The sequence below is a fragment of the Drosophila innubila genome (assembly GCF_004354385.1).
Source record: "Drosophila innubila isolate TH190305 chromosome 3L unlocalized genomic scaffold, UK_Dinn_1.0 0_D_3L, whole genome shotgun sequence".
Taxonomy (NCBI): domain Eukaryota; kingdom Metazoa; phylum Arthropoda; class Insecta; order Diptera; family Drosophilidae; genus Drosophila; species Drosophila innubila.
Window position 1 is genome coordinate 6,690,222 of NW_022995376.1, and position 26,213 is coordinate 6,716,434.

At 39.1% G+C, this 26,213-nt stretch overlaps 1 protein-coding gene across 1 annotated transcript; it reads left to right on the top strand.

The window, feature by feature from the left end:
• The first annotated feature begins 533 nt into the window (after positions 1-533).
• LOC117788309 (connectin) lies at positions 534-25,328 on the top strand. The gene is made up of 3 exons (XM_034627039.1): positions 534-1,514; positions 5,684-5,900; positions 23,449-25,328. The coding sequence occupies exons 1-3, from the start codon at positions 534-536 to the stop codon at positions 24,381-24,383; spliced, it is 2,133 nt and encodes a 710-aa protein (XP_034482930.1). The 3' UTR covers positions 24,384-25,328.
• Positions 25,329-26,213: the final 885 nt, after the last annotated feature.

A 26,213-nucleotide genomic window follows, 5' to 3' on the forward strand; every position in this document is an offset into this window, starting at 1 on the left:
AAATGAAATATGAGCGAAAAGTAAAAAGTTAACAACATTAATTAGCATTTTTATGGAGCGTTTTAACTTTTGAAGCATGGCATGGAAAACGGGTTTTCTTCCACAATTGAAAGACGTATTTTCTTTTAAGGATAATAAATAAATGGGAAAGCCCACACTCCGGAAATTGAAGAGGTGTTTCACCGAATTTCTCAGCTGCTTTTTAATGCGGCAACAAATTTTGATGTGCGCAATTTGAGTTGGTGAAAAACAGTTCTTAACTTTTGGTTATAAGAAAATAATAATATCAAAGGAATTGATGGTGGGCGGGGGAGAGGAAGAAACGTACTTGTAGCTACAAAATTTTCAATCATTTCCAGTGAAAAGGGAGAAATTTGCTGTACACTTTTCATCTGTGCTTGGTTTTATGACTCTAGCTTAAGCTTACCCTGCTTTTTTGTGGCAGATAAACAAATTTTATTGACTGAGTCATTCTGGTTTGCTTCATCGTTACAGGCAACAACGCAACGTGCCACGTGAGGCACACGGCTTCAATGTTGCCGCATCATCAGCGCCATAAAATGGCGTCACTTCTGGCCATCTTGATGCTCAGCTGCTGCCTCATCGCGCCGCTTGACGCCCGCTCCCGGGACAAGGAGGAGCGTCGCAGTCGGGGGCGTGGCAGCAGCACAGGCGCCTCAGTTGCCACCTCGGCGGTAACCAGCAACAGTAATGGCAACAGCAATGGCAGCAACAATGGCTACTATCGCAGCTCAACGGCATTCGGTGCGTCCACAGGCAGCACTGGCTATAACGGACCCATGGACAGCACCGGCTTCTGCACACGGCGACGTGACATGAAACTCATGTGCTATTGCACGCCGGATGAGAATCACATTCCCGTGCAGAAGGCCGAGTGCTGGGTCTTCTCGGAGGGACTGCATCAGAATGACACGACCTGGACGCGCTTCTATCAGCAGAAGAGTCTGCGCGAACTCAAGTTCGTCATACAGAACAATGCACGTCTCGACTATATACCCAGCATGATCATTGAGCCCCTGAAGAATCTGAGCAGCATTGTCATCGAGTACTCCCAAGTGGAGATCGTCAAGAGCTATGCCTTCGCCAATCTACCCTTCCTCGAGCGCATCATACTGAACAACAATCATATAATGGCCCTCGATCAGGATGCATTTGCCAATCACGTTCGACTGCGTGAACTCAACTTGGAGCACAATCAGATCTTTGAGATGGATCGTTATGCATTCCGCAACTTGCCACATTGTGAGCGTCTCTATTTGAACAACAACAACATAAGCACGCTGCACGAAGGACTCTTTGTGGATATGACACGTTTGACCTACTTGAATTTGGCCCACAATCAGATCAATGTCCTAACCAGCGAGATCTTTCGCGGACTGGGAAATCTCAATTTACTCAAATTAACGCGCAATAATCTCAACTTTATTGGTGACACCGTGTTTGCCGAACTCTGGAGTCTGAGTGAACTCGAACTGGATGACAATCGCATCGAGGTGAGTTCAAATAGATGAATAAATGTGTATCTAAAAATAATATATATATTTATTTTTTATTGTGCTTCAAGTTCGAGTTTGGTCAAGTTTATCTCATGGCTCACTTAAGTGGCCATAAATTGCCAACTGACCATAAGAAACAGAGCGGGAGTAGGAGAAGGGGCAAGGTCATAAATAGCACATCCTTGGGGGCAATACACACACACACACACACAAATACAAACAACTTTGCCGGGTGTCATAAATTCAATTCGAATGTCCATTTTTGTGGTGATTTAAGTGGTCACTCAGCTGAGTTGAGTTGAGCTGAGTTCAGTTCAGTTTTGGGTCTCTACTTGCCACATGCCACTTGCCACTTGCCGCCCGCTGTTTGCCGAGTAGGCGCTAATATGATAAATAGATTGGTAAATTATGTTTTCGGGGCGCCACAAGACAAGGCTTAGACCACAAACAGAGACAGTTAGATAGAGAGAGAGAGAGAGAGACAGCTTAATTCTCGGCCAAAGATACACAGCTAAGTTGTCCTGCTGTGGCATTATCCTTTCAGCGCCTTTGGTGGCAAACAAATGTGCGCCTTGCAAGTTAATCTACTTACAAAATATTGAATAACAAATCATGGAATAATGGATTTATGGCACTCCTTTTGGCCATCTGATATGCAAGGACCCTTCTGTGTGTCTGTGTCTCGCCATAAAAATGGCCTCGGCCAGTGTAAATAAAAAATGTCGCTTAGCTTTCACTGTATGGGTGTTTGGGTGTGTGTGTGTGTGGCAGCTGTAGAAGCGTGGGTTAACAACGATAAGCACAAATCCTGCATATCCTGGCCAACATTGTTAGAAGCTCGCCAATGTCTTTGCTTTTCATTTTGCTGCGTGTTTTATTTTTCCATTTTACAAAGTGCTCGCATATCATGTCACACCCAGACAACTCGCATATGTGTCACACACACACACACACACGCACACACACACACACACACACTGCCATCTCAAGTGCGGCTCAAGTGTTTTTGGCCAGCATCTTCGCTGATGCTCGTACTGAAGCTGATGCTGATGCTGACAATCTTCTCCAACTGTGGCTTCTTGTTCTGTCTTCTGTCCTCTGTCTCCGGCATTGTCATAGTCATAGTCATAGCCATAATGATTGGGCTTGTTATCGCCTCAGTGTCGCATTGTTTCGGTCTCCGGGTACGGAACTGGAACTCTTCTCCCTCTCCGCTGTCGCCATATGTTTTTGGCTTGACTTTGCTTTGCTACCAAAAATTCCTTTGGCCTCTTTTGGGGCTTTCTTGTCGTTTTCAATAAAAGCAAATTGCGTTGCATGTTTTTCTTGGGTTATCCATTTCACTTTTTTTCTCATCTCATCTCTTCTCCTTCTCCTTTTCATTTCTTATTTTTTTTGTGTTATGTCTGTTCTGCGTACTTCATAAATCATTTGCTGTTAAAAGGTTTAGCTGCTCGGGTTTTTGGGTTTGCGTATTTTTTCTCTGACACAACATAAAAAGCTAAGCAAGTTTCAGTTACAGAGTTAAATAGATAAACAGCGAAGTGAGTTAATTTGAGTCTAATAAACTATAGTACAGAAAATGGACATTATTTATTTTAAAGATATTAAAAAAAATTAAATGCAGAATGAATTAAGATGGCAAACCATGATCAAAATGACATTCCGTTTAAAAATCGGTCCAGTTTTGACAAAGTTATGAATACTGGAAGTTGGTCAGACCTTTGACCTAGCAACTTTACAAGTCAAAATTTTTGTCAAATTTAGCATGATTTTTTACAGAAAAATGAACATTGTCAAAATCAAGTTTAAAGTGTTGTTTTATACTAATTACGATATAAGGAGTTGACTATAAGTGAAAACTTGAGATTTAAAATTTTGAATTTTCAAAATATCAAAGGGGGGACCCTTAGCATCGAACCCATGATCTAGAGGAAAATATTTTTTTTTACAAAACTTATTAAATTTGAATGCAAAATGACTTAGTAGGCCAAACCATAAACAAAATGGCATTCCGTTTGAAAATCGGTCCAGTTTTGACAAAGTTATGAATGCTGGAAGTTGGTCAGACCTTTGACCTCGCAACTATACAAGTCAAAACTTTTGTCAAATTCAGCATGATTTTTTACAGAAAAATGAAAGGTGTCAAAATCAAGTTTTAACTCTTGATTTATACTAATTACGGTGTAAGGACTTCATTAAAAGTGAAAACTTGAGATTTAAAATTTTGAATTTTCAAAATATCAAAGGGGGGACCCTTAGCATCAATCCCATGATCTAGATGAAAATATTTTTTTTTTCAAAATTTATTAAATTTGAATGCAGAATGATTTTGGACGCCAAACCATAATCAAAATGGAATTCCGCTTGAAAATCGGTCCAGTTTTAACAAAGTTATGATAGTTTAAAGTTGGTAAATCCGTTTCAATTTTCCAAATTTCAAAGGTCCAGCCCGTTTTCGGTATTATTGCTTGCTTCAAACAATATTAATTATATTATTATACAAATTAATTGTGTTTGATAAATATTTTCGAATTTGTTTTTCCTTTATTCGTCTGATTATATTAAGTGTTTGTGCATGTTCACCATTTTTCTTGATCATAACTTTTGTTTACGTACTTGCCACATAACTCGAACATAAATTACAACAACAATTTTTTTTTCTTGTGTTGGTTCGAGCCGATAAATTGGCGGCGCCTCGTAAAAACGCCAAGTGTCGCTCATCAAACTAACAAAATATCGCAATAAAATATATTTTTTTATGTCAATCAGCATGGCAAACAAACAAACTACCGAGATATGTGATATCACAAGGATGGTTAGGGGCATTCCCTATATAAATTGCGTGTGTGTGTGTGTGTGTGTGTGTGTGTGTGTGTGTGTGTGTGCTCTTTCACTTTGTGGCCGAGATACACGTTCGCGTATTTTTCAATGTCTTCACAATTGGCAGCAGGAAAAGGGGAACGAAAATCGGGGTATAAATAACGGCACATGTCTCTTTGGATTGTTGGCATTTAATATGCATAATTTTTCCATTTCAGTAGACAAAGCATATTGAATATTAAATAATGGCAAACAGGAAGGCAGAATTGCCATATAAATAAATGTTCCTCAACTTTCACTACACGAAAATAAACACTTTTTTTTCGTCGGCGCCGTATAATAAAATTCAAGACAAACGAATTGGAACATACAAGTTAAAAAAAACATGCATCTACATATGGTGGATATATGTATTGTTTGTGTGTTCATATTATTGTATATATGACATACATGACCATATATGCTCGTATATATGCATAAATAAATACACAAACAAAGACAGAGAGCACAACAATAACAACAATGACAATACGCGGGGCCAACAGTGAAAACTGTTGGAAAAACAATGAAAATAATACGCAGAAATGCGGAGAAATGGCAGCAAATATTTTTTTGCTTGCTCGGTCGCCCAAGCAAAACATAAAAAAGAACATAAAGGCAAAAAGCAAAAAGATGTGAGGTTAGCAAGATGAACGGCAGAAAAAGTGAAAAAAGAAGAGAGATGATATTGTTGCATAAACACAATTAAACATGATACTCGTATATTTTTAAAGCAAATGCATTTGTGCTGACATTGAAATGACCGAGATTTTAGCTAGTTTTATTCTATTTATTATTTTTTTTTTAAATATATTTACAAAATAAATCAATTACAACAATGTTCAAGCTTGAATAAATAAATTTAAATGCTGAACTCAAAATCTGAAGCTTAATGCACAAGCATATCAAAAATTTGAAATTGATACTGTTTTAACAAAGCTCTAACCGTTGAGAGAAAAAAAAATCTATTAAACGGAAAGTTTTAAAAATATTATAAATGCGAAATATACAGTTGATTGTAAATAAATATAAATCAAAAGCTAACGCAAAATAAAATTGAAAATCAGCTTAATAACTAGCTCAATTTTAAGTTGAGAATCTGAAAGAAATGCTAGCTTTTATGAACAAAAAATATTAAATTTCAAAATGATGTTAGTTTCATATTTTATTTCTAATTAAAAGTAAGAAAGTAAAATATTTTCATCTTTAGAATTTAAAAGTATTTTATTGGGTATATTGAATTAATATCTTTCAATTGTCGAAATTATGTTTATAAACTCTTGATTTTCTATGTATTTTTTCAGCGCATTTCGGAGCGTGCCTTGGACGGTCTGAACAATTTGAAAACTTTGAATTTGCGCAATAATTTGCTGAAGAAAATTGACAATGGGCTGCTGCGTGGCACACCGGCGTTGCTGTCAATCAATGTGCAGGCCAACAAATTGGAAACACTGACGTTCTACACGTTTCAGCCAATTATGGACAATTTGGTCAACAGCACCAGTGAGCTGTTGGTGTCAGGTGAGTTGCGTTTTCTGCTTACACAATGCAAATGTAAGCTTTGACAGCTAATTTGTGGGCAGAAAGAGAAGACGGTGGGCAGAGGGGGGGACAACTAACTGATAAACTGATAAACTGACTAAATGACATGCAGCAACTGAACAACTGATGCCAAAAACCTTGCAAGTTATTATAATTACACATACGCCACGTTGGCCAACTGGGCAAATGAGCTGAGCTCAGCTTTGTCTGTAAAGGTGGTCGAAAAGGGAAGAAGAAGGGGAAGGGGAAGGGGAAATAGGGGTTGGGGCTGCCATAAAGTTTTATGACAGCGCACACAGTGTGACCCGGGGTCTTGTAGGTTTTGTCTAAGCACACAATTAGCCAGCGTACAGAGAGAAAGAGAGAGAGAAGAGCGGAAGCAGAGGGAGAAAAGTGATACACACACACACACACACATAGATAGTGTGCGTGTTTGTTGGCTTCATTAAGGAAATGTCATATCGTCATTGCTCAAGTGTGCGCTTCCGTCGACACTTGGAAACGTGCAACATTCTCCGAGAGAAAGACAGCCATAGTAAATGGGAAGAGTGAGTGAGTGGGAGCATGAACATATTGTCTCTCGCTCTGGCACTTTGTTAATTGCATACACTAGAACTATAACTGGACCCAACTCGATGCAAGAGCTCGCTACAACTGACAACTGACAACTGGCAACTGTTTGCCAGCGGCGTGCACAAAAACCAAATTAGTCATTAAAGTGCAATTTTGCAAGCGGCCAACGGCATTCCAGCCACTCAACATAAATTCTCTCTCCTTTTAACTCCACTCACTCCTCTTCTGTCTCTCTCTCTCTCTCTTTGCCACACTTTATGTCGCACTTTATGGAGTCAACTCCATTGCAAAACTCATAGCAATAAAATATGTTGCCCGCAATGAAAATAGGCAGCAACACAGAAAGAGACAGAGAACATGTGTGTGTGTGTGTTTCTGGCCAAGTTAATAGCGCTAGCTATTAGCGTGTTGATTAGCCCAATTAAAAGTTAAATTAAAGTGAATTATTAAGTGCATCTGAATGTCCATATTGTTGGCATGCTGTCATTTTTCAAACTTCCTTATCAATAAACAATTATAAAATAATAATAGCTTTTACTATATGTTGTCATTTATTATACACATAATTTTAAAATATCTAATCGCTTTTGTCGTTGAGTTTTAAGCCTTTTTACAGTATATAATTAGGCCAAGCCTTCAATTAAAATGTCAATATATCCCATTATTTGGGCAGATACCCATTTTAGGTAATTTGGAAGTGAATGTACTATATATAGAGCCTTGACTGTCAACCTTAGCTATTAAATATTTTTGCTAAAGAAAATTCGTCTTAATATTTCTTCTGAATAAAAAGCACGACCTTCACTTCCAAAGTGACTATTATAAACTCTTTGAAGACATTCCTATAGTAATTACAGGGTATTAAAAGCGTTTGTCAAGGCTGCCTAATGACCTGCTGGTGCATTGCCTTGAAAAACAACTCTCGTACACTTTCAGCCATTTTATTTTTAGCGTATTCCGCAATTAAGCTTTGACGTAAACGCTGTGTAATCAGCGGCTGTAATAGCAACAACAACAACAACAACAAAAATAATAACAGTAATAATAAAACAAGCAACCACAACAACAGTGCTAACAATTATAACGGTAACAGAAATAGTTAGAATGCCTTGGCCCAAGGAATACATTTAAATATTTAACAACAGCCTTCAAAATCGCATTTCTCTTTCATTTAGCAAAGTTGCAGTCAACAAACACACACACCAATACACACACACACACACAGTAACAAATGCAACTTAATTATCACACACACACACACACACACATAGACAAATCAGCTCACATGTGTCTGTGTCAGCAAGCGAAATTTTTGCTAATGGTTTGCCATTAGCATGACTCATTTAAGTCAAAACAAAAAAGTTATGCTTTGAAAGGTATACACAACTAAAAGTTACCCATTAAATACACCACATAAGCAGTCTATAAGTTACATTAAATAAAAACTATAAGCTAAAATAAAAATAAATCTCTTTAAACCAACAAATTGGCTTAGTTTATAGTTCAGCTTGCCCTTTAGACTCATTAGCAAACTTACAGGATATAAAAGGGCGATGTTAAACGACAGTAAGGCTAAGCGCATTGGCATACAAAAGCCGTGTTTGAAGTGTATGTGAATCGTAATTGCATTGAAGCTATATATACACACACACACATACACACAGAGCAGACACTTTCACACACACACACACACACATGCACATGCAATGGCAGGCAGTCAGACATTTGTAAATTGGCTACAAATGACTTCAAATTGCTTTAAACTGCAAAATATTTTCGCTTGCCGAAAAGTTTTTAATTCATGTGCAGTGATTATGCACACACACAACCAAACACACACACACACACACATACATTCCATTGCACACTTATACATACTCTGTTAACTTTGCATAGTGCAACGTCAAATGCTTGATTAGAACGCTTCATGTTGGTCTCTCAGCGTCTGTTCGCAAAAGTTAAATAGCAAAAATAAACATATATGTATATAAAAAAAAAATATAATAATTCAATTTTTTAACTTTCTGCTGACATTGCAAAGTTGGCTAAAAGCTTCTAATGAACCAAACACTTTCGCCAAATGAATGCAGTGCAACTGACTTTGAAGCAAGTTGAATAAGCGAATTAGTGAGATATAGAATAATAATTTCACAGCAACATATCGGACAGACTTTGGAGAGCATAATCAAACTAATTAGCTGAGCTTTAATGTGCTTTCATAGCAATTTTAAAATATAAAGGGAAAATAAAATAGAAAATTATGAAATTGGTATTATTATTCAATTTTTTTTATATGTATTGAGCGTACTTTAATAAAGCTAATGAGCTGATATGCATTCATATATGAAATACAAATAATAAGCGATTAATTTGTTATTATTATTATTTAATATTATTGATTTAATTAAGACTCACATGCATTTACAATATAAATACATATATTTTTACAATATTTTCACATTTGCTGATATAAATAGTAAATTTAAACACTTGAACACTTTAAAAATTAGCAAATAAATATACTAAGTGCTTTTTATTTGCTGAATTACCTCAATCAAGAGCTCAACGCCACTGAGAACTTGAACATCTTTGGCAAAATGCTTAAAAATTTGCTCAATTTGACGCATAACAAATTTATAAGTTCTCAAAAAAAAAAAAGAAAAAATAAGTAGACATTGGGAAGACGCCTAAAAGATGCAACACTTTTCGTTCATTGGGTGCAAGTGTTGACGCGTGAGGCAGGTCAGTGGCAGGAGGAGGAGGAGGAGGAGGGGGAGGGGGCAGATAGACAGGCAGCAGTCAGAAGCAGCCTCAAGTGCATAAAAGCACATAAAAATTGCAACAGAAATGCAGCGAACATGTGAGAAACGTCACCAGGAAGAGGATGGGGATGAGGATGAGGATGAACACGAGAATGAGAACGAGGATGAACACGAAACAGACGTTGACGTTTTGGGTTAAGGATAAAGTTGCCACTGTGGCCATAAAACGTGCAACAGCAACTGCTGCGAGTCGTGGCCACATCACATGCCAAGTGACAACCAGTTTGAAGGAGTCAGACAGGGGAGTGGGAGGGGGAGGGGGGAGAGGAGAGGTGCTGGCCCAAAGTATTTGCCAACTGCGCGTCAACTAATCGAACGCCAGAATGAATTTTTGTGCAGCTATCCGGGGACTTGGCAACGAGTTGCAACAACTGCCAAAGAAGTTGGCCAAGTTGGCGTGCGAAGAAGGTGTGCAACATTTTGGACACTTCATGAGTCGCTGAAGCAGCACAACTATTTGACAAATGCACATCAAGAGTTGAAGCTGCAGCTACGCCTCAGCTAAGTGAAGTGAAGTGGCATCAACTGAGGGATTTCCATTAGCGCCAGGACAAATGATGTACATGAACCTTAACAGATTGCAAGCACATGCATCAAGCAGTTAGCTACAGCAACAGAGACAGCAACAGAAACAGAGACACAAACACAGATAGAGATGCAGTGATATCAAAAGAGTGCGAAAAAGAGACAGACAGTTAAATAGATAGATAGATAGATAGATAGATAGATAGATTGGTAATCTTGGAGAGCGTCAAGCTTCGGCGAGCACGTTGTGATTTGTGGCAGACTTGACTCTTATGTAATTGGCATTGACAGGCAGCGCATGAAGCCAAAACTGATTGACAAACAGGGGCTGTGGAGGGGGAAGAACTGTATTCACACAATATCATTAATTTTGTGAAAATTTGTCAACGTATTGAAGCAGAGAATTTGTTGAAATTCAAACACTTTAGTTGAACTGCTTTGAGTAGCTTGCTGGCGTATTTATTTCTCTCTCTCCCTCTCTGTCCCTCTGCTGCTTGCTGGGGTATTTATTTCTCTCTCTCCCTCTCTGTCGCTCTGCTGCTTGCTTCATTCTAGCACATGCTGCCTGCATTTAAATGCCATTTGATGTCTGCGAGCCAAACACTGAACCTAAACAATGCTCGAGTTTTGTCCTTTTGAAGACTCGCTGTATAGCTGTGTGTGAGTGTGTGTGTGTGTGTGTGTGTGCGTGGTTTTGTGTTGTTTGTTTGTTTGTTTGTGCCATGGTCTGCTGCAGCCAGGGCTACAGCTGCACCTATGCCCACGTATTTTGTAAAAAATTTATAGGCACGCCCAGTGCTGTGGCATTTGTTTCAATTCCGTTGGACGACATTGCTGACCAGCAAACCACACACCCACACACACACTGTGCCACTCACATGTGTGTGTGCCTGTTGGATCCTTGTTTATTTGTATGCGTCGCACGTTTTGTTTGTGTCGTCGCGCCTGTGGCCAGGACCTAGGACCATTTCGAATGCTTTCAGTTTAAAGCCAATGCCTGTTTTTCCACATATTTGCCAACAGCAGCAACACTGGTAATAAATGCGACAACACTTGCACCCCAAAAGGTGCCCTAACCCTGCCCCCATCCCCTTCCCCGTCCCCTTCCCTTCTCCTATTTCTATACCAGTCCGAGTCCGTGTCCGGCTCAATTGGTTCGTTATGCGCTGTAGCTTGGATCCCAGTCGTTAGCTCGAATTGAATGGTTATTGTTTCGAAATATAAATAGGATTTCTAACAGATTTCTTTTTTTTATTTTGCGCGACGCCTCTTCAAAGTCCCATATACATGGCATTCGCATGAAACTGACAGCTGAAAACTACAATTTGATTATTTTTTTAAAAAGTTTTTCTCTACTTCTTTTTTTTTTTTTTTTTTTGCTGTCAAATGTTTTCCAGTTAATAAAGTGTTTCAGTTGGAACTCTATGAATTTTCATACGCGCAACTTGTTAGAATTTTTTTGATTTAACCCGCTTTGGAGAAATCATTTTTTTTTCTGTCTTCAAAGTGAACTCTACGATCATTTTCCGTTGAAAAGTCATTGAACTGTAAAGTAAACGAATTTAATACTTGTGAAATTAATTTTTTTTATTATTTCACCTGAATTGCTCATTTCTCCGTTTTCCAACACTGTCAAATCTTATGAAACAATAGATTTTAATAAAAATTTGGCTTTTTTTTTTTATTGACTTTAATTGAAGTTACTTTTTAAACATTGTTCAGGGTTGTCATATCATTATACTGTAATTTATGCTGCTGGTTGCAAATATCTCATTTGATTTGTCATTATGACGCGCTTTGAATTGAGACAAGGCTTAGTTTGTTCCTGATCCTATGGCTCAACTTGGCATCATGTGGAAAGTAATCCCTGGCTTGTTGTCGTATCCTGTACAAAAGGACACTGAATTAAACTTTCTATTGCCGGCTGTTTTAGCTCATTTATAATGCATGCAATGTGCTGCAGCTTAAAATTGCATTTGTTCGACAATAACAACAATTTCAACAACAACAACAACAACTACAACGACGTCAACACAAACAACAATAAACAGGTATTAGGCACTGCGGCCGGAAGCGTGAATTTATTGAAAGGCATAAAAGGCGCCTACCAATCTCCCCCTCCCTCCCCTCCCCCTCCCCATAGCACCCTCTCCTGCTGCATCATAGACGAAAAATGGTCGAGCAAATGATGTTGGGCCATAAACTGGACAAATGAGCATGTGACACGCACCCGAAATTGACTTTCGATAGTCAATGTCGACCGTGTCCTGTGCTGTCCTGTCCTGGCGCATATCCTGCCAGCAAATCCTACTGATTGCTAACAATAAATCTATGGCTCAAAACATTGTGTTACAACAGTCACACACACACACACACACACACACATAGTGAGAGGCAAACATATGCGCACACTAATAAGTTTTTTTTGCCAGTTTGATTGCCCTGTGTTGAGCTTAGCAAACAAATTTTATATACATATTGTATAATTTGACACATACATACTCTCACACACATACACACACACACATACGCATACTGTGACATGCATGCATAAGTAGCATTTCATTCAGTTTTTCAGTTCGTTTTCAGTTGCGTTCCATTTGCCAAATGCTGCATAAATCACTTGGCCACATTCCCTGCCCCAAAAAGTATGCTACACTCAATTGTTTAACCACCCACACACAGCCAAAAAAAGAGAGAGAGAGCAAGAGTGAGAGAGAGACCACTATAAATATTTTAGAATTCAATTTCCGGCAACTTGACAACTCTGCCACTTTTCTTTTGACTATTAGAACTCGTGTCTGCTCCCTTCGCCTCTCGTTTCTGGCCATAAATTTAAAGACTTTTGTCTGTTGTCGCAATTAAACACAAAATTCATCGCTCATTTTACCTTGTTGCCTCATTGTTCGACAGTTTTCTGTGTGGCACTGTTTGTGGCATGCGTTTAATTGTCTGTGGCAGCAACAACAGCAGCTGCAGCATCATTTTAATTACGCACCTTTCTATGCAACAACAACATTTCAATTGAGTATAAACTCAAACTGCATTCATGAGACGCATACAAAAATAAAAATGAAAACAACACAAATACAGTCACACAAATATAAACTCTCTCTCTCACACACACTCGCACACACACACACATGCGATGCAACTGTGCAATTTGTTTGCGGCCATTTTCCATGTATAATGAGAGCATACAACAATTTCCTTTCATGTCGCTTGACATGACCCAACGGCATTTCAACAACAACAACAATAACAAAAACAAGTAGAAGAAGCAGAAAAAGCAGCTACATGTCTTTTTAAAGCCTACCCCCTCTGCTGCCCCTTCCCTACCACCATCCCTCTTACCATTCCCTTCCTTATTAAGTAGTTCAATTAAAACTTAAATGCACATTATTAATGAGTTTTTATTGTTTAATGTGCAAAACTTTTGTACGCCTTGCGGACATTTTCTTGTCTCCCTCTCTCTCTCTTTCATTCAGCTGTACATATGTATGCGTGTATGCGTGTGTGTGTGTGTTAGCTTTCACTTCAACTCACAAGCAGCTTGCATATTTTATAACCTATTTCACCGCACACACATCAATTTTATAGCAAACTTTGTCAAGTCGCCTTTTGTGGCACATTTGAAATCGCTGGAAATTAATTGTTATCATTATGCGGAGAAAACTGTATCGAATTATAGGATTTCCACGCTGACTTTGCCATGGATTAGTTTTGGTGCCAGCAATTTCAACCGCGTTGCTGACACTTTAAATTGTCAAATGTGCCAATTAAGCGATTAAAACAGCCGAGAAAATTTCTATCTTTTGACAGCCTAAACCCTCCAAAAACTAGAAGCCCTCTGCCTTTGTCACTTTTAACTGATGCCTAAACATTAACGCGCTTTATTAGTTAAATTTATTATAATCAGCAGCAGCAGCAGCGAGTCATGCTCTTAACTGCTTTCAATTGCTTTCAGCTTGTTTGGCTTAGCGTCGCGTCGCGTCGCGACACAAAATCCGTTGCATAGTTTCAGGCGTCGCCCCAAAAGTTTCCGAGATTTGGCAACGTAATGAAGCTTGTTTATAATTTATGCGCACTTAAAGGTGCGATGCCAAAGACAACGCATTAGGCGTGTTAATTTCCCCCATGTAAGCCAATCTTTGATACCCTCTCTCCGAACCCCCTTTGTATGAGTGTATGTGTGTATACTCCACTCGGGGATTTAACTGGCAAACTGAGCGTAACTCACTTATTGTTGTTGCTGTTATTTGGGCAACTCTCAAAGCTTTTGGCTTTGCTTTTAATACAAATTCATGGCTGTCATTGCAAGCACTTGATTTGCTACTGTACACAAGTGTGTGTGTGTGTGTTTGAGTGTGTGCGGTAATCTATCTTAATGTATGCACAGACAGGCAGACTGACTGACGCAGCTATTCACGGATTAACCTGCCGTCGATGTGTTTTCACCTGCGGTTTTTCATCAGCGCCCACACAAAATGCCTTTGATTATAGTTCATTTCAGCCAATCTCTTGTTATTGTTGCTGCTGTTGTTGTTATTGCTTTTTCGCGTATTACCTAATTTGGCCATGTGTGTTGAGAGCCATTTTACGCTGTTGCCATCAAATGGGTGCTAAAGGCTTACATCAAGTTGAAAGCACAAAATAAGGGGCAGAATTATCTGAGCTCTGACATCAGAGCGCTTAAAAGATAGAAAGCTCAAACTTTTGCAGAGGTAAGCTTAAAATTTAGTTATAAAAAAATAAAATCTAGTATGTCCAATTCTTAGGAGAAGTTAAAATTAAGCTGCTATTAATCTGATCTAAAAATAAGCGCGACAAATAAAGTTATATACGAGTTTAGAAACAATCAAAAGATAGATTCAGCAGATACAGAAAGGACAGCTGTTAAAGTGTATATTTAATCTCACAGCGTACTTAAATTTGGTAGTTTAATAAATAAAAAATTAGGTAATTTTTATAAATAAAAGTAAAAATTTGCAGCTTTGACTTTTGACATACTATATCTAAAAGAAAATAATTTTAAACTAAACCATTCAGTTAATAGTTACAGAAATTAAAGAGCATACAATAATATTGGCTGTCTAAAGGACTTAATCAACTTGCACACTTTCTAATTAGTGCCACACTATGTGGCACCTGCTGCAACTGCAACTGCAACTGCAGAGCACTTTATCAATATCAGCTGAGAAATGCGGCTCATTTATCTCATTTGCTGTTACGAGTTTATAGAATTGTCGTTATACTCGTACTAGAGGATTGTAATGAGAGCCGTAAGCTATGTCAAAAACTCATTAGAGAGAGCAACGATTGAATGGACAGCAAACATAAATTGGCAAAAGCGACAAACATTTAATTGAATATTTTGGCCAAGTTATTGCAGCATGCGATGAAATGTATTGAGTGTCGCATTGCTTGGACTCTCAGTTGCATTAGTGGCCATCGATTAGTGCAGTGCAGTTGGCCATAAATAAGCAAACTCCCTCTCACTCCCCCCACTTTACAATATGCAATAATTTCAATTTACAATATGTCTATATATACACACTATAATCGTATATATATATATGGCACTCACACGATATCTTGGATGACAGCAGAGTCGCAGTTGCAAACGTGTTGGCATTGATGGATGACATTGGAATGGCATTGGCGATAGCTGTTTGAGCCCAGTTGAAAACGTCGTTACGTTGCCCGATCAAACGGACATTTGAGTGCACAATTTATGTCAGTTGCTTGTGTGATATATTGCCCGTCTATACACTATAGTATAATGTGTATTGTGGTGCTGTTAATAGACTCGCCTTTCACTCAGTTTTCACCTGTGGATGAAAAAAAAAAAATGTATACTTGCCACTTGACTTGCCACAATCACAAACAACAACAGTCTCATTATTTATTTATATAATTTCGCTTTGTTGTTTCGATCAACCCTCGCTAAGGGAGTCACCCTCGCGGCCAATATTCACATATTTTATTAAATACAATTCAATAAAGAAAAAAAAAAAAGGAGTCCAACTTGAGGGTTCACATTGCTGACTGTTGATGCGAAGGCTATTTTGGCAGGAAGACATTAGGCAGCGAATTGAATGAAGCAACTAACATGTTGCTCTCAAGGGGGAGTTGTTTGTTAAAGGGGGAGGGGAGGGAGTTGTTATTATAGCTGTTGTTTAGTTGCTTTGCTTGTTATTGTTATGAGCGCATATCTGTCTGGATTGCTGTCTTTCCTTATTCTTTTTTTATGCGATTTAGCATATAACAAACACATTACTAGCTCACCCTCGGCAGGACATGCCCCCTGCCCCTGCCGCTTCCCCATCCCCTTCCCCCTTCTCCATAACTCACTCTCCACAGCTGTGCAAATATTTTTGGCAAAAGGCAACTTAATGTTTAGCCGAAGGGCTAATGTTTATGAGTGTATGTGTACGTGCGTATGACTCTGTGCCTATATATATATTTATCTATGTGTGTGTGTGTGTGTGTGTACTTTAACGCGGTTGAGTGGTCATATTTGATCGGCGCGCTTGATTTTTTTTTCATTCATATATTTTATATGCTGCCCTCTTTCGCATTTGATTTGCTTTTTTTTCCACTTTCCCGCAGTTATTGCTGTTGTTGTTGCTGTGTCTGTGATTCGTCTTTGATTTGTTTATGCGATTTCATAAAATATTTATCCTCGAGCGTAGTTGTTAAATCGCCTGCAATGACTTTCCCTTTTGCCAGTCCAAATGCTATAAGAGTGGATGAAGGGAGAGGGAGGGAAATACACAGAGGGGTTGTGGTAGGGGGGATGCGTTGCCTGAAGCGACATCCTGGCAACTGTCTGTCGAGTGTTTGATCTTCAGCCTGCTTATTTGACTTCACGCTCGATTGCCAAAAATAATTTGATATGAAAGAAATAAACTGTAATTGTTTGCTGATTGAAAGTCGCCAGTTTGCCATTTGCCATCAGCGTTCTGTTTGTTTATTACATTTTTTTTTCTTTTTAATTTTTCACTCGATTTTAGCTAAATTTAACAAAATAATGCAGAAAATGCGCAACATTAAAAGCTTGCTTATAAAATGTTATTAAAATTACAAGCGGAAATTCAGCAAAGCGAAATAAAATCAAAAAGTATCAGCAAAAGCGGAAAGTAGAATGCTGTGAAAAATCTTTACAAGTAATATAATTTTATGGCTTTCTCGCTGCGAAAATAAGAGAGCAACAACAGCAACAACAACTGTAGACCGGGTCCAGTCGCAGTTTCCATTCATTTGGCGTAATAAAAACATTCAATGAGCTGACCCCAACTACAACATAAAGAAAATTGGCGAGAAAAGCGACGGCCATTGAAATGGCTTTCAATGGGGAAAACACACACACACACACACACACACATACACAACAAGAACAACAGCCAGTGCAGAGGGCGTGGCAAATAAAATAAAATAAAATAAAAAGAGAAAAACCCATTTGATTTTGAATAAATTGAGTAAAGTTGCAGGACGCTTGAAAAGGAGGCAACAAAATTAAATATCTTCTTCACTATAAAAGTGCTTATGCTGAACTCTCTCTTCTCCCTCTCCCTCCCTCTTTCTCTCTCGCACTCGCTCTACGCACTGCGAAGAAGCGTGTGAAATCACGCACAGCCCATAACAAGCCAGAAAACAAGCTAAATAAAAAAAGTTTCAATAAAAAATGCTGCAACTCGAACGGAGGCTCATTAAAAAACGAAGGCGGTTCACAAAAAAAATCCATGTAATGGCATCAATAAATGGGAAAGGGGCGGGCAAAGTAAAAAAATCAAAACAAAGACTGAATACCCTTAAAAAAAAGCTGATAGCTAGCAATTGCTAACTATTAAAAAAATTTATAAAATTTATCAAATCGTTGTTAATATTGCTAAACAATGTCATGATTATTACTTGTCCTCTAAATTTTTGCAAAAGCTAAATTTTTTTAAATTAATATTTTGTATTACTTGGAGAATTTTTTTAATTTGGTTTCCTTCATTATCCTTATTTTTTTAATTTTCCAATGTATAAGTGGGTGATATTTTAATTATTTCTTTTTATGTTCATATACATTCTAAACGTTTTCTAATTTCATATGTAAGGTATTATTATTTTTGAAAATTTGATAGTCATTTTATACTTCGGTATAGAAATTTTGTTTTTGTTAAAATTTTAAGATTGTAGAGAAAGAGAATGAGCTAGATTAAAGACAGTCTTCCCTTGTAAAATATTTTTCTTCTATTAAAGCATATAAACTATATGCTATATTTATACTTTTTTGTAATATCAAAAGAGAGAGATAGAGATAGAGAGCGAAAGAGAGCCAGAGAAGAATGTTTTAGCATTGTATCCTAGAAGAGAGTGAGAGTGCATAGAGTGTTGGACTGAACAATGCTTGTTACCAACTGTTTTCGACTGCTGCTTGTTCAGCTGCCACTTGGCCACACTCACACCCTCACTCATTTGGCACTCCCAACTGGCCCGAACTAAAGGCAACTATACAAAGCGAAACTTTCGACTTCATTTGCATACATAGCGCTCTCCAGCAATGTAATAAAAAATGATAAAACTCTCCAGAGAGCGAGCGTAACATCAGCGCACACATAAGAGACAGAGAGAGGGAGAGAGAGAGAGAAAGGGAGAGAAAGAGAGAAAGGGAGAAAGTAGGAGAATGGTTGTGCTAACTGTGCGTCCTGTCCCCTGGTGGCGTTAGCGGGTCACAAGCCGAGCCAAAGGCTCTGGCCAGGCCACAAACGAACCGGCTCCCCAGTTGCCACGTTGCCACATTGCCACCGCCCCCTCCTCGTCCTGCGTCCACTAAGGCAACCAGCTAAAAATGAGCTGATTTCAAACAAAGCTGCGTTGGCGTCGACGGCGGTGGCGGTGGCGGTGGCGGTATTCATTGTGCAACCAAGAGCCTGGTCGGGATCCGGTCAGAAACAAAGGCGGTAACTAGGCCAGCATCTGTGCTGATTTGAGGTGTGGGCAGGCAGGAGGGGACAGGGGGAGGGGAGAGGGGAGAGGAGCTGATGTGCGGCAACTTTTGGCATCTGCGTGTTGATATTTCGAGCTGCCTCAAACCCCAATTCGCGCATTTTCTTTGCGCTTTTCAATCTGCAGAAGCAACTGCCTGCCATGGGTTAAAGCCGGTCCAGAAGCAGCGCCAAAAAAGGAGCTGCCAAAAAAAAAGAGAAAGAAAGAAAATAAAGAAAGCACACACAAAAAATAAAAGAAAAACAGAAATTGCTACCCTCTATCAACCAATTAAAGCAACGGACCTGCAATTTTTTGCCTCTCTTTCTTTTCTTTGTTCCTTTGTGTTTATGTGTGCGAAAGTGTGTATTTGTGTCTGTGTGTGTGTGTGTGTGTGTGTGTAGTGTATTAAATTTAAAATAAATGTTTTTCTTTTTATGCCGTTGGGAACTCGGCAAGGACTTGAGCTAATGAAATGCTATTTAGAGAGCACGCCAAGGCCACAACATGATGTATGACACCCACTGTCCCTTGGACCATTAAAGCTAAATACATCGATTCCAAGGGGCCGAAAAAGATGATGCTACTGGTAGGACAAAACAGAAGAAAGGCAGCTAATTTGCCACTAAATATATTTTTATTTAAATTAATTGATTTTGACAAAGCATTTTTGAAGTTGATGTAAGCTACTTATGAAGTTTAATTAGACAAGATTTCTCAAGCAAGTTTTCAGTAGAATCAGGGAATCAAACTAAGGGAAATATAGGTTCCGGCTCTGAATTCCGAAACAACTATTTCGATAATAGGTTCTATTATAGCTCTGTCCTTTCGGTTCCGGTTCAGTACAAAAATTCATTTTGAAATATAATAAAGTGCTTAAGCCAACTTTCATTCTCTACATGAGATAAGAAGTTGGTTAGAAGTTTATACTTGAGATTAAATACTTTTAAAATGAAAATTATTTAAAGAAAATTGATAAACGAAGTATGAGATATTATAATTTACTAAACAAATTAATAGTTATAGTTATGTTTGAGCTGCAGCTGTATTTTTGAAAATGTTCTCTCTTAATAATATTTGATTTTTAATTTTTTGGCCTGACACTTTCCTGTTTATCGTGTTATCATCGTTGCTATCGCAACTGTTAGCTGAATGTGCAACTGCAGTAAATGGAAATGACAACTAATTATGAATATGTTTCGACACATGAACTGCTCTACAAACAGACAGAGAATGACTAACAAAGAGAGAGGCGGGGAGAGAGAGAGAGGGAGTCAGACGGACGGACATTATTTGCATTAAAAGTGACCAAACAAAGTTGAGCTGAGTCTAATTTGGCTGCCTGCCTGTTGGCACAGCACACACACACACACACACACACGCACATACGTGAACTTATTCAAACAGTTAGTACTTGAAACTTACTAGTCAAAGGAACACTAAGTGGTGTGGGGGAAGGGGCAGGGGTCAAATCCCCTTCGCTTGGACATTGCTATGAAAATGACAATAATAAAATTTAATGTGCACATAGACGCATATGCATGTCACTTATTCCTTTCCTCTGCATGAGTGTGTGTGTGTGTGTGTGTGTGTTAGTGTGTGTATGTAAATGTCCTCTGTTAACCGTAAAAACGTTTCCGACTTTTGCAGCAGCGCCAAAAACCAAAAAAAAAAAAATATATAGAGAAAGATAGTAAGCTGCAACGTCATGTGGCAGGCAGCAGGCAAGAGGAGGGAAGAGTTGAAAGTCATGTAGGACTGAGAGGCAAAGGGACAGAGGGGCAGAGAAGATATTAAAAGAGAGGGACACTTCAAGTCGAAGTTCGTTGCTTGCAAAATGAGACGGACGTGTGTGTTAGAGTGTGTGTGTGTGTGTGTGTTGGAGTGTGTGCAGCAGACCAAAACACTTCCTACCGCTTTGGCCAAGTATCATTAAAAATATAAAAGTATTTTATGCACACATAGAGTAAGAGAGAGACAGAGCTTGCTGCACATTAAGCTTGTCATATGACTAAAGTATCTCTGTGTCCTTATGCCTGTGTGTGTGTGTAACCCTATATATACTTTATACTATATATAGAGATATATCTATTTTTTTCGAGCACATTGTCGTTGACTTTTTTTGTAACGTTCGCTCTCCTCTTTCTCTCTGGCAAGTCATTGTCATTTGGTCAGCTGCAAACAGCTGCCAGTTTACAGTTATTCACCCCCACCCCCACCCCCTACTCTCTTCCTTCTGCTCCTCCTTTAACACTGTAGTCTACCCCAGACCAGGCTTTGTGTCGTGCCACTTCATTATCATGTTAATTTTGTTGTAATTTGCTTGCTAAATGTTGCCAAGTTGTCGTTGGCCATTTGGAACATTTTCCGGAGTCGCTTCTTTGCATATTTAACTTTATTTATGCTTTTTTTTTGTATGTTTTCATATGGAAAATTAGAATTTTTTTCAACTCTTTCCCTTCTCTCTTTCGCTTTATTCTTGACTTCTGCAGTTGCTTCGACTAATTTGCCAACTATTTTCGCAACGAAAGTTTTCTTTTGTCATTTTGTGGCAACTTTTTGGGGCTCTGACACACACACACACACACACACACACACACACACACACACACATACACACACACATGCTCAGAGATAATATATGCCACGAATTATTGTCCCAATCATCGTTTTGCGGCCTTTAGATCCCTACCAATTGTTGCTCTACTCTCCCCTTTCCCTCTCTTCCATCCCAAGGCAATTGGCCTAGTGCCTGTGTCATTGTATCCTTTGCTCTCCATTGTCTGGTTTTGTGTGTGCAAGGATAATGATGTGCACAGCTCTTAACTGCGTATGTCAGCTAGTCAGTCAACCAGTTAGTGAGTAAGCCAGTCAAAGAGTCAATATTTTGTTTGTTACGTTTATGCTAATTATGCATGTTGACATGCAAAACTGTGTCACCGTACCGGGCCTAATTATACCCGAGAGATTTGTGACGAGCCATAAACTAGCTTTTTGCCTATGACGGCATTAGCTGGCAAGTAGGCAGCTCATTTTCGGTGTTGCAAGCTCACCAAAATGCTTCAAATTGTTGTCAGTAGACTGGGTGTTAATTGATTAAAGTAGAAAATGCTGAGAATAAGCATAGTTGACTTGCAGATATTCTGTAATCAGAGCTAAAGTAAGCTCAAGTGGTGAATCTATGTTTGTTTCTCAAATAAATTGTGTATTCTTAATGCGATTGTAATGAAATTTTGAGGAAATGTGTAGTATATATAAAAATAACAGATGACTAAATATTAAGCTCATATCTGCTAAAATGAGGCTGTGGTGAAATTAGTTCTTGAGCTAAAAATGGTAAAATTCTCTAAAAAACTTAGGAAATTTTGAAAATGCATCTCTTTATTTATAAGCATTACTTAATAATACCAATTCGACTAGTTTATAACTAACAAACGGAAAATTTGAGTAGCTCTCAGTCTTTATCAAACATTTATAGATCGAATTGAAAGCATTTGAATGGATGCTTAATAATTAACTATAAATACAAGTGTATGTGTGGGAAATATGTGAGAAATCTGTTGAGTTGTCTGAGGGAAATATACGAAATAATTTGCACAACTCAACTTAAAGGCGATTTCCCTGCTGAACGCCTCATTGCATCGTGATTTTCATTAGAATCTCTGGGGATTCTTCGTTGCTCCGTTTCTCATTTATGCGCTCAATTTGGGGCTAAACCATTCGAACTTAACTAACCAAACAACAAATTGGTTTGCGCTCGAAACGAATCAATGAAAATCGATGCAGACGCAGCGGGCGGTAGTCCCCCTCTCCCCTCTCGCCCCTTCCCCTCCACCCATGTTGTCGCCTGTTGCCCCCTGCTGTCATCTGTGGCACGCAGGACACACGAGGATGACTACAAAATAATTGACAGCAGCAGCAGTTGGGCGTTCAGCTGAGTGACAGAGCAACAGACAGGCACAGTCAAAATCCTGTAGCTGCAGAATTGTTATACTCAGATACGTGGGATCCTGGCAAGCTGCAACTGCTGCTCTAGCTCTAGAAGCTGCCGCTCTGGCGTCGCCTAAATTGGAAATGTCATTGAGGCGTTTAACTTGCATGGACATGGAACGATTGAAGCCTGGCAGTCAGGCAGAAGGCACGAATTTAACGGCAAAATCAGTTAAAACGTAGCTGGCAACTGGCCAGAGTCTGAAACGGATTTGGCATCGGAGTTCGATGGTTGGGGTCATCAGTCTGGTCAGGTCATGGTAGATGGCAGCCATATCCGATTCAGGAGTCTCTGTTTCTGTTTCTGTTTCTCTGCCCAGCAAATGACAGCCAATTGTTGCTGGCGGCCACTTAACAGCTGACGGCGTTGGCCAGCAGCAAAAATCAGACGGAAAAGCGACGCTTTCCTTCCCTTCCCACCCCATGCCTGACTCACACTCACACTCACCTGGGTTAGACACACAATAGGCAGCTTTTCCGGGGGAATGGACGACAACTTGACAAAAGCAATTTCAGTACGCCGTCCGAGTTGAGCTGTCAATAGTGCCTTTTATTTCTCTACTCATACCTGCTGCTATCACACTCACTCACTCAATCTCTCTCGCTGTCTCTCTCTCTCTCTCTTTCATGCACTCTTTTAGACAACAAATTCATCTGCGATTGTCGTCTACAATGGATCTTTGAATTGAAAAATCGCACACGTCACCTGCAGCTGCGGGATTCGCTGGAGAATTTCATTTGCACACTGCAGGAGCCGAAGCTGTCGCACTTTGTGGACCCGGTGCCATCGCATATCCTGGACCTGCTCAACATTGGCGGCTTCACGGCCATCGGCAGCAACAGCGCCAGCATGGGCGGCATTGGGAACGGTGTGAGCAGCGTGAGCAGCATGAGCAGCAACTATGCGACTCTGGATGAGCTGAATGCTGGCAACAGCATTGGCTCCAGGAAGCATGCCTCGAGTAAGTCGCGTCAGGCGTTGCGTGGCCAGCGCCAGTTTACGGATCTCGCCGAGAATAATGCCGTGGAGTCGAAGCTGCGGCAGCGACGCAAGCGGCAACAGCAGCAGCAGAAGGATGTGGCAGGTGTGGCAGCTGTGGCACAGACGCAAAAACGCTACGATTACTACGATGAGGCAACTGGCGGACATGTGTCTGGCATGGGATTGGGACACGGCGGCCTGGACATGGATGACAACCTGAATCTGCACAAACAGAGCTCGTTCTATGGCGGCGCCGGCTCCGGTTCCAGCAGCAGTGGCGCCATCTTGGCCCACAATGATGTGGACGTGCTGCTCGGCGGTGGCACGTTGCATCAACCAGCAGTTGGCGACTCTCTCGATGCTCTGGCCACCAAGAACTCGATCAGTGTGCGTCTGTTTATGCTGAAACCCGAGATGCTGCCCTGCCACGACGAACTGAGCGATCCCACCGAGCTGCCCCTCTCCCGTGACCTCATGGACGTGCGCAGCAATGCGGGACAGGATCAGCTGATCAATGGTGCTCCACTGCAGACACTCCAGATTGCCCTCTGTGTATCACTCAGCTCGCTGGTGGCACTCTTCAGCCAGGGTTGAATCCCTGAGCTGCTTGGCTCGTTCAATGAGTTTTAGATCGTTGTAAATACTCGTGAGCATTCATTTGGTTGTTCGAAACTAAAGAAGACGCCTAGCTCTTAAGTCAAAGTGAGAAGCAGCAAACTTCTTGGTTTAACTATTTTGGAAACGAGCTTCACACACAGCAACACACACAGGAACAGACTCACAACACTCAGATACACACTAAAGATACAGATACAGCAACGTGAAATCTAAACTAAACTCTTGTAAATATGTAAAAATGGAAATTCGAGTAACCTACTAATTTAATCCTAGCTGATAGCTGTAATATTAGTCTCTCGACTTTGACGCAAACTTTAATACAGAACCGAACTACAACCAAAAACATAACAAATTGAGAACCTCCGAGCAAACTGGCGTTTCATTTAAACTCAAACTAATAACCGTTAAACAAAACAACTGCAACAAGAACCGAACAAAAAAAACCATAAAGAAAATCTTAATAAGAAAAATGCAAGTGAGCAAACCAAAGTGAGCAAACACTGTACTACATAGCATATAGTTTGACTAGCCATAGAGTTGAATTATTTGAGATTCGTTTAACTTGAGCAAGGTACACACTACATACAGTAACAGTAAAAACTTGGAAAGCGCTAAACGTCTTAGGTACAGTGAGGTCAACAACTAACTAACTAACTAGAGTCAGTTTTAGTGTACTAAGGTCCACATGAGGCATGCCTGTAAAAAACTTGATAGAAAATGATAAAAACGAAGCAAAAAAAAAAGAGAAAGCTGAAATTAGATACAGATGCAAAGATACAGATACTTAGATACATAGAGTAATGCAGCCTGCATCTGGGTTCTATATATAAATTACAGTTAAGATTGCTTTCTAGCTGTAAGTCACACACTCACTCCTCACTCCCTGTCTTTAGAACTGCTGCTGCCACGCCCAAAAAAAAACCAAAAGAAAGAAATAGAAAATCGAGTATAACTGTCACCTACTTTTTCATTTCCATTTTCCAAGAACTCATGCGAATTGCCGAACTTATACTTTTATTTGTTCATTTGCTGCACTCAACCATAAATGAAAATTGAATAAGTGAATAAATAATAATTCAAATAAATTGCGAATTTAAAGTACTCATTTGAATAGATTCAAATTTTTAGCAGATGAATGAATGAATACAACTACGAGTATATAAAACCAAAAACCAAAAGAGCAGAAATATGCATAACGATTTTTGTAGCTTAAGACTGAATAAATAAAGGTAAATTATGATAATATATACACACCATATACTATATGCAATACTATATAAACATATATGTGTATGTATGTGTGTGTATATGTGTATATGCACGTGTGTATCATGTATTATTGTATTGTATTTGTATTGTATGTTTAATTGTATTGTAATAAATGCAAGCTGGGGGAAAGGGTAATGCAATTTATATAGAAAACAATAATAAAATGAATGAAGATAAAATGAGAAAAACCAAAATGGAAAATGGAAAATGGATAATTCATACATAAATACATACTTACTTACATAAAATTAATATACATAAGTGCATATTTCAATTTATTTAAGCTCGTCAATAAATTTATTGCCAATTTCATTATGCACAAAATATAATTTTCATTTTTGCAAAAGAAAACAAAAACGAAAAACCAACTGCAACTTTTTCATGTTTGATTAATGTGTATTTAACGGGAAAAAAAAACAGAAATTGCAAAATAAGTGTAAAATCCAAAAAAGCAGAAAATATTATTACAGAATTCAAATAGAAGAAAAGAAAATAAACAAAATTAATGAAAAGAAATGGCAAAGCATTAGAAGCAAG

Excerpts from the sequence above, each read along its gene's own strand:
- LOC117788309 (XM_034627039.1), top strand. The coding sequence starts at position 534 with ATGTTGCCGCATCATCAGCGCCATAAAATGGCGTCACTTCTGGCCATC. Across the intron at positions 1,515-5,683 it reads TGGATGACAATCGCATCGAG|CGCATTTCGGAGCGTGCCTT; the intron begins GTGAGTTCAAAT and ends GTATTTTTTCAG. Across the intron at positions 5,901-23,448 it reads CAGTGAGCTGTTGGTGTCAG|ACAACAAATTCATCTGCGAT; the intron begins GTGAGTTGCGTT and ends GCACTCTTTTAG.